Below are 9,194 nucleotides of genomic sequence, written 5' to 3'. Positions count from 1 at the left end.
GAGGACCTACAGTTTTGAGCCAAATCCGAACGGCTAATTGGAGAAAGCACTTTTTCATGACAAGAATTACTCTTGGAGAATTTGTCAATTCCTCGCAAGAGGCAGTACCCCTGAATAAAAATTTTAGCTGGCACAGAAAGGGATCGAACTTAATACCTCTGGCATGACAGTCTAACGCACTAACCATCATGCCACGGGTACTACCCTAAATGATTCGTCAAAATTGTCCACATTGTTGAGTAACAGAGGTCCAATCACTGGGAACGGTGACGAATCGATAATTGATGGTCATCATATTAACACTGGCCAATACAGCTGCGATATTTCCTTCAGTTTGCAGTCTACGTAAGGTTGTTGGTGGTTTTATGTCCAACAATGTATATTTTGGTGCGAAATTAAGTCACAATAGCCCGAATAGCCGCTCCAGTGGGTTGATTAAACTGGAAGAAGAGCGCAATGAACTTTCTTAACAGAGCAACCAATTTGATTATTAAATTCAATAATTTGCAAGCGTTGTTCGTTTATTGGACGATTTATGGTTAAATTATGTACCAAACTGAAGAATTTTGACAGTAAAACAAAAACCAAGACGTGCGTCAGCTGTTTAAACCAGTGTTTCAAAAAGATAATTGCTAAAAAAACCAACCTTTATAACATTGCAAAACTTCCAGGAACTAGTATGCTCATAGATGAAACTTACTAGAAGTTTTTGTACTACAAAGGAAAATGGAACATTTGTAGTAACGTCATGGTGGTATAAATCACCTTGACCTCTGGCTAATTAGTCTGTTTCGTTCTTCTGAGATCGGGAGTTCTCATAGCAGCTTTAACTTAAATCATAGTAAAACGAGGATGATTTTTGTTGAATAGAAGCTTAAGATATAGACGAATTTGAAAAAGTTTAGGAAGTATCCGATTCGGAGTATCATAGTGTAGCATCCTGATATAATTTTAGAAGAGTTTTATATGCTTAAGAAATTCAGGAACTTTATTAAATCCAACGAATTAAAGTATAATAGGAAGGTTGACAATTTTAGTTTTCTTATATAGTACAAAATACGCGGGAAAACGAATCTCTATTTCGCGCAAAGAATATATGACAAGTATTATACCAATGAATTAATATTTACATATTTTAACTAATTGTCATTACTTGAATTTGCATGTGCAATTATATGATGTTAATTACAGGGTGTAACAATTACCCCTTCGTTTAAGTTGGAGTAAAACGAACGGTCTTGAATCTGGGACGCGATGATCTTCTTAGTGTTGGCATGGCTCGTTCTATATCTGCTTAATGTGAATGTCCGTCTTTCGATTCGTTTGAATTCACAGGTGTGTCCGCAGTTGTTGTTTGTTGATCTCCTGACAAGTCAACCATTGGAGGACAGGAGTCCGGATCAATTAAAACATCGTCATCGCAAGTGTTGTCATGTTGTTGGTTTTGACTTGGAAAAGAAATATTATCAGAAAGTAAATTGTAAGAACTTGCCTGTCTTCGGTCCATAGATTCTTGTTGGTGAGGAGAGAAGTCAGGGTCGCTATCTCTTATGCATTACATCTTAACTGGTTTTGGTGGCGTCTGCAGATCCCTTGATCTGTTTTTATTTCGTACATCCTTCTTCCGAGATTTTTTTTTACTCTGCCTGTGACCCACTTTTTTCCTTTAAGATACTGTCGAAGATATACGGATTGACCCGTACGAAACTTCGGTTGATTTGGCTCAATAGATCTTTTTGGTTCAGGAATCATAGCAGAGAGTAAAGTTCGATGTGGACGACCGTGAAGTTTTTCTGCTGGAGATATTCCCATTTCGGCCGGTGTGGTTCGAAAAGTGGATAAGAATGTGGCGAGTGCATCATCGTCCGTCGTATCTCCAGTCATGATTTTTAGAAAAGCCGTTTTGAACGTTCTTACCATCCTTTCGGCCAAACCGTTGGACTCGGGGTTGAATGGAGGTGAGGTCATTTGCCGAATTGAATGATCTTGACAGAACTGCTGAAACTCTTTAGAGGTAAATTGTGTGCCATTGTCAGACACGATGACTTTTGGTAAACCCTCTAAAGCGAATATGGAACGTAAAGCGTGAATGGTTGCCTGGGAAGTTGTTGACGACATTCGAATGACAAATGGAAATTTCGAATTCGAATCTACCACAATTAACCACATAGACTTTTGAAAAGGGCCAGCAAAATCTATGTGAATGCGTTCCCAAACGTTCTCTGATGTCGTCCAACTGGAATACTCCTTTGGTGAGCGGTTTGCATTCGATTGACAAGCAATGCATTTAGCTACTGTTGACTCAATTATGTCATCAACCTTGGGCCACCAACAGTATCGGCGGGCCATTTGTTTCATCCGAGTTACCCCCCAATGACCTTGATGTAGCAGTGTTAGCACTTTAGGTTGCAGTGCAGAAGGTATAACCACCCTTGGACTTTGGCTCTGAAAGAGAAGAATGTTAGCAGAAACACTTAGACAAAGCCTTCGACGAAAATAAGGAAGTAAACTATTTTGTGTAGCAGGCAAACGTGCTGGCCAACCCTGTTGTATGTATTCGATGACTTTGCGAATATCGGGATCATTTTTTGAAAATTTTGCGATGACATATGAATTGATTGGAAAATCTTCCAAGGCTGAAATATTGTCATCCACTTGATGGCACGATTCTTCCGACTTATCAAATTCCTCGTCAGGGCCTGAAGGTAATCGTGACAAGCAATCGGCATTTCCATGCTTTGTTGTTGGACGATAGCGAATTGTGTAGGTGTAACCCATTAGAAAAATTGCCCAGCGTTGTAGCCTTTGTATAGTCATATGCGGCAATTTTTTACTAGGGCTGAAAAAAGTGACTAACGGCTGGTGATCCGTTATGAGCTCAAATTGACGACCATGTAAAAATTGTTGAAATTTAGTCACGCCGAATATTATCGATAGAGCCTCCTTTGCGATATGGCTATAACCTTTTTGAGAGGCATCCAATGTTTTTGATGCAAACGCGATTGGTTTCTCTGAACCATCCGGGTAAATGTGCGAAATGACTGCCCCAATGCCATGCGAAGAAGCATCGGTAGCCAAAGTGATAGGTAGATCATCTTGAAAATGTGTTAATCGTGATATATTTGAAATTTTTTCTTTAAAAACGTTGAAAGAATTTTGTTGCTCCTTTCCCCACACAAAATCTTCGTCTTTAGCTCTTAGCTTGTTGAGCGGTGCAGCTATTTGGGCAAAATTATCTATGAATTTGTTGGAATAGTTTATCTTACCAATAAAAGCTTCCAGGTCCTTTAGATGTTTTGGCTCAGGCAAATTGATGATAGCTTTGATTCGGGTTTCCGATGGACGAATGCCTGTTGCATCAATTATATGACCAAGGTATTCCACCTCAGTCTTCGCAAACTGACATTTTGCTAGTCGACATCGCAAACCATGATTTTCTAATCGTTCCAGAAAAATCTTGAGGTTCTTTAGATGCTCTTCATTTGTACGCCCGGACACGATACATCGTCTAGGTACGAGACGCAGAAATCCAAATTGGCAGTTAGTTGGTTCATATATCGCTGAAAGATACCAGTTGAGCTGGAAGTACCAAAAGGTAACCTTTGATACTCAAACAATCCGAATTCGGTACTAATTACACAGACTTTCTTCGATTCTTTGTCCAGAGGTATCTGGAGATAGGCATCGGACAAATCGATTTTCGTGAAGTATCGCCCTCCTTGCAATTTCTGAAAAAGTTCTTCTATGCGTGGCACTGGATGGCGATCTATTTCTAAGTGTGGGTTGATCGTGATCTTGAAATCTCCACATATGCGTAAGGTTCCATTTGGCTTTTTTACCACAACAATGGGTGCGGCCCATTGGCTTGATTCGATGGGACGTAGAATGTCCAACTTTCGCAAACGTTCTAGCTCCTGCTGGACAGCTTTTTTTTGAGCAAACGGCACCGGACGGTATTTAAAGTATTTAGGTTGGCAATTGGATTTCATTGTTAGATGTGCTTCATAAAACTTACTGCAACCTAATTCCGATTTGAACACAGATTCATGTTGTTTGCAGAGTGACATTGCATCCGTCAAAAGCTGGTCTTTAGAATCAGGTCCAATTTGCAAAACTGAATCGGAATTTGCACCTTGAATATGTAAACCAAATTCTTGAAACCAATCCATACCCATTATGTTTGCGGCTTGTTTGTTATTGCAAATTAAAAGTGGTAATTGTTTTTGTATTCCACTGTACACTTACGTTAAGAACACCTTTAACCGGCAGAGAAATATTTCCATAAGCTTTAAGTGATCGTGACGAAGGCTTACAATGTGGGCTGCCAAGTCTGTAATATCCATCAAGACCAATGAGTGAGCAGGTGGCACCGGTGTCTAGCTGAAAAAACAAAGGGCACTGATTAATATGAAGCGAGACGAATATTTTGTTTTTATTGACATCGGTCTCGAATTGCGCAGAGGAAACAATTTCAACTCCACCATCATGCCTTACGTTTTGGTCTTCTATTTCGTGGATAGAGTGTGCAGATTCTGTCTGCTTTTGTTGTTGATTACTCTGATTTGATCGACTACCGTGACGTCGATTGGCACCCGTGCTTCGTGAACGTAGCTTGCGGTTTGTTGACTGATAAGAATGATAACGTGGTTTAGCTTTTGATGAGTGGGGAGCTTCTGACTGTTTTGCAGATAAACAAACACTACGTATGTGACCACGTCGTTGACAAAAATCGCAAATTGAATTAATGTGCTTGCACTGATCTCTGGGATGTTGAGCGAAACAATTTGGGCACGATTTTCTAACGCTAAAATTATTATCATGAGACTTACTTTTGGATTTATTATAATAATTATTGGAGCCTTTAACGAGATTAACTTCTTCAGTCGTTGATGGATTGGAAGTACTGCTTCCTTTTAGAATATTTGTAGCTTGTTGTGTTGATTCATGAGCTGTGGTGAGTTCCTCTATTTCTTCCAATGATGGGTTCTTCTTCTGCGTAGCAGCAATACGAACAGCGTCTCTTATCATGTTATCGGCATATGAAGTGTTGTAATTATCTTTAGTACAGACAAAAGCGCAATCTCTTGCAAGACCTCTTAAATCGGCAATCCATTCTGCATACCAGGGAGCATTTTTTGTTTCAAGAATTTACATCTCGAAGCATGCACGTGCAGTTTGGATTCAAAATGTTTAGTTAGTTTCGCAGAAAGGTCTTTGAATGTGAGTCTACTTACATCTTCTGTTCCTACCAACTTCCTGAGCAAGTCGTTGGTTTGGGTCCCACATGTTGATAAAAAGTGTGCCTTTTTTAAGTTGTCATCTTCCAAAGAATTTGCCGTAAAGTGCTGTTGGAGTTGAAAAAGATAACTTTCCCAAGATTCTTTTTCGTGGTCAAATGCATGGAACTGGGGTGTTGTGGGTTTACTACTGGATGGTCAATTATTCATCAAACGTTCCAATGAAGCTTGGTTGTTGCTTAAAATTTGTTCCATCGACTGTTTTTGAGTGTTAAGAATTTCTCTCAACGCTGCCTCCATTTTAAAATCCTCGTCGAGACTTGATATAATTTTAGAAGAGTTTTATATGCTTAAGAAATTCAGGAACTTTATTAAATCCAATACTTAAAGTATAATAGGAAGGTTGACAATTTTAGTTTTCTTATATAGTACAAAATACGCGGGAAAACGAATCTCTATTTCGCGCAAAGAATATATGACAAGTATTATACCAATGAATTAATATTTACATATTTTAACTTATTGTCATTACTTGAATTTGCATGTGCAATTATATGATGTTAATTACAGGGTGTAACACATCCCAAATAAGCATACAATTTTGTGGAGCCTAACCATGTATAATATAAAAGAAAGTCGTGCAATTCTTTAAAATCCTTAAAATATATTTGCAAATGTGTCACGAAAGGCAGCGATATGGCGGTTTTTGGAAAGCACTCCTCAAATACCAACGATGACATTTCAAGCTTCAAGTTTGTTATGTAAACTGTAATGAAGTGGTTTGATGCATCTTCGTATTCCCTATTCACGAACGTCATCCTACAATCCTATCAAAGAGTATATTTCACTGCTACGCATGCTTTGCAACGTGCTGAAACACCTTCACCTACTAAAGCCATCCGTTTGCACGAACTTTGCTTTAAGCGGAGATGCCACGTAATCATACTTGGAATGCTTCATCGAAGAATTTTCAAAGACGGGAACAAGGCGATGCGGTTTCTGGGTATCCGGATGTGCGTTCTATTGATGCTCTTAGTCGTTTGTATACAGTTCATCCAAAGAATGATGAATGTTTCTATTTGCGGTAGTTGCTGGTAAATGTGCGTTGGCAAACGTCTTTCGAGACACTACGGACTGTTAATGAAGCTGAAGCCATTATCTATAACAGATTTAACAGTTGAATCGAATGTACCCCTGTGGAATTCCCAACAAAAAGAAAGTTTATTATAATTTAATGAAGGCGATCGATGATGAAAATGGTGGTTTATATTTCTAGATGCCACTGGTGGAACTGGTAAGACATTCCTAATGTCAGTAGTTTTAGACACAGTTCGTGTGAGATCCAACATAGTTGTTGTAGTTGCTTTTTCTGGAATAGCAGCCACATTTTTAAAGGATGCCTTACGGTTCATTCAGCATTAAAATTATCCTTAAATCTTCATAATATCGAAGAACCAACGTGTAATATTGCAAAACACTCAGTAATTGCCAAAGTTTTATCGGCATTGAAAATCATTATCTGCGAAGAATACACAATGGAGCATAAACGTGGATTAGAAGCACTTAACCGAACATTAAAAGATTTACGCAATGATTTGATATGTTTTGGAGGAGCAATGCTATTATTGGCTGATAATTTTCGCCAAATACTGCCAGTAATTCCAAAACCTACATCTGCCTCAAATCGTCGAATCTATGACACTATGTGAAAAACTGCAGCTGACAACAAAAATGATAGTAGCATTGTTTAATATTATACATCTGCTCGTAGTATTTTCCTCTAAATTTTCAGGATTCGCTTCGGCCTGAAGGACTCTCTTCGACCATCAATTATTGAAAAAGCCACTGAATCCATTTAATATTTAATTTGTTTACACTTTAAAAAATACTTATTTAAAAAACTGGAAATTGAATCAAAATTTATTTGGGTAATCTTCACAAATGAAAATGTTTGACAGGAAACAGCTGATTTCGAAAATGAAAATGAAAGCGGCTAATGAGGCTCTTGTGATGTACATTTTTCGTAATTCGTAGCGTAGATTTTCTATGAATGGATTTTTTGATAGGGCTGATGGTATGAGAAAGAACAAAATATCGAATTTAACAAAACATTAATAACGACAAGACAAAAGAAAATATAATATATGATAAAATATGTTTTTTTCAATATTAGTTTTTGTTCCCTAAATTTTTAGTCAAAAAACAATGTTTAATAATTTTAGTACCATTTATTGAAAGTTTTAATTTCCTATAAAAAAAATCAAAGATTGGATATTTCCAAGAACATAATCTATCGTTAACAACAAAATTTTGGATATAATGAATTAATTTTTGAGTATCTTCATCTATTTTCGAAGTATTGGAATCCAACATCAGTTCTTGCAAATTTTATGTAATTTTTTTGCTGATTCCTAATTTTTATTAAAAAAAAACTGACTGTGGATTTTTCTAAAAAAAATATTTAAAGTTTAAGGCCTCAGGTATTTGAGTAGAGCTTAATTTTTAACCATCTTCAACTTCGTTTTTCAACAATTTAACAGATGCAAAAAGTGCACACAATTATTTTTGATGAAAGATTGTTTTCAGTCTTAAAGTTTTCGAAATGAAAAATATTTCCCTTCAGCAAAATAGGTTTTCACTGAAATAAATTTTGTATATCGTTGGCAAAATCGTAGCTCATTTCAGAAGTGTCTTTATGTTAAAAATGTAATACTTTCTCGTGTTGTATTACATTTTTTTATAATTTTTTTTTATAAATGGTATTGTTTATAACAAAAAACATTAATTTCGCATTTATTTTTTAATAAAAATATTTTTTAAATAACATTTTTTTGGTTAAAATGTTAAACCTGCCTTCTTACCAATTTTTTTCTCACTTCTTTTCCATAATTTTGCATAGTTGGACCTTGCACTAAATCGGGACAAAACATCGCCAAATAATAATGCAAAGTTCATTTTGAGTCAAATTCAACACAATTTAAAGAAAACTCCATTCTGGCCATTTTTCTGTAAGGAATAAGCTTATTAGGAGTAAATGACATCTTTCCCATTAAGCCACAAGTAAACGTTTATATTTTTGTTTTAACATTAATTCAAATTCATGTCATCATAATTGCATTCAACCTGGTGACAGTTGTCATTTCTGCAAATGATAAACGTTTTACTATGTTAAATATCCTCAAAGGACATGCCAATAACATTTGTCACAAAATAACCATCATATTTTCCATATAATCCTTTATATATGTGATGTTTTAATATATGTGTGAGTCCTGTATAGGTTTTCTGTGTCTGTCTGTATGTGCACGTATGTATCTAGATACAAATATCCTACCACAGATATAACATCAAACCACTATAACAATAAAATCAATGTATACCTTATGACATGCAATTTTATATACATTCATATTTATTTTTATCTATACAGAACAACAAAAACATATCAAAAAGGATATGCACACGAAAATCCTTTACAATAAAATGTTGGTGGTGCTATTTTGCGGTACGTGCACGATAAATGCTCTGTGTAAGCCATATCCCTATTGACATAAATTTCCAAGTAAATTACACCTGTTGTAACTGTTTAAATGTGTATTTGTGTATAGCAAAGGGAAAGCTGCTTGTTTTTTTTTCTGTCTGTATTGGTATTGGTGTTCGAATGTCCTTTTGTCCATTGTTACATGGTTGTAATATCCAAAAGGATTATGTATACAGGGTGGGTCGAAAGTGACATCCAGATTTAAAAAAATTATAACTCTTTTGTCTTTCTTTCTGTGAATGGCTTATGCTTTAGAAAGGACCAAACTAAAGAACAAGAGAGAGGGTTTGAAAGGAAATGTTGGTGCACATTGGTTTTGAATTCCTGAAAATTGCAATGACTGGAAAAACAATGAGTGGTAAGGCAATTTACATTCGCGTAGTACGGCTAAAGAAAAAATCTCTGTATTTGACAGT

At 36.3% G+C, this 9,194-nt stretch overlaps 1 protein-coding gene across 1 annotated transcript; it reads right to left on the bottom strand.

The window, feature by feature from the left end:
- Window positions 1-1,294: 1,294 nt before the first annotated feature.
- On the bottom strand, window positions 1,295-4,175 carry LOC129951414 (uncharacterized protein K02A2.6-like). The gene is made up of 3 exons (XM_056063546.1): window positions 3,639-4,175; window positions 1,658-3,579; window positions 1,295-1,448 (listed from the first exon to the last, which is right to left on the bottom strand). Exons 1-3 carry the CDS (start codon window positions 4,173-4,175, stop codon window positions 1,295-1,297), a joined length of 2,613 nt encoding a protein of 870 aa, XP_055919521.1.
- Window positions 4,176-9,194: the final 5,019 nt, after the last annotated feature.

Source organism: Eupeodes corollae, chromosome 1, assembly GCF_945859685.1.
Source record: "Eupeodes corollae chromosome 1, idEupCoro1.1, whole genome shotgun sequence".
NCBI classification, from domain to species: domain Eukaryota; kingdom Metazoa; phylum Arthropoda; class Insecta; order Diptera; family Syrphidae; genus Eupeodes; species Eupeodes corollae.
This window is presented reverse-complemented; position numbering and strand designations above follow the sequence as displayed.

What these genes read in the sequence shown, in the direction of transcription:
- LOC129951414 (XM_056063546.1), bottom strand. Translation starts at nt 4,175, where the DNA reads ATGGGTATGGATTGGTTTCAAGAATTTGGTTTACATATTCAAGGTGCA. An exon ending in AAGAATCGAAGAAAGTCTGT is followed by an intron (nt 3,580 to 3,638) that starts GTAATTAGTACC and finishes TGGTACTTCCAG; the next exon opens with CTCAACTGGTATCTTTCAGC. An exon ending in CAGTATCTTAAAGGAAAAAA is followed by an intron (nt 1,449 to 1,657) that starts GTGGGTCACAGG and finishes TTCTTTTCCAAG; the next exon opens with TCAAAACCAACAACATGACA.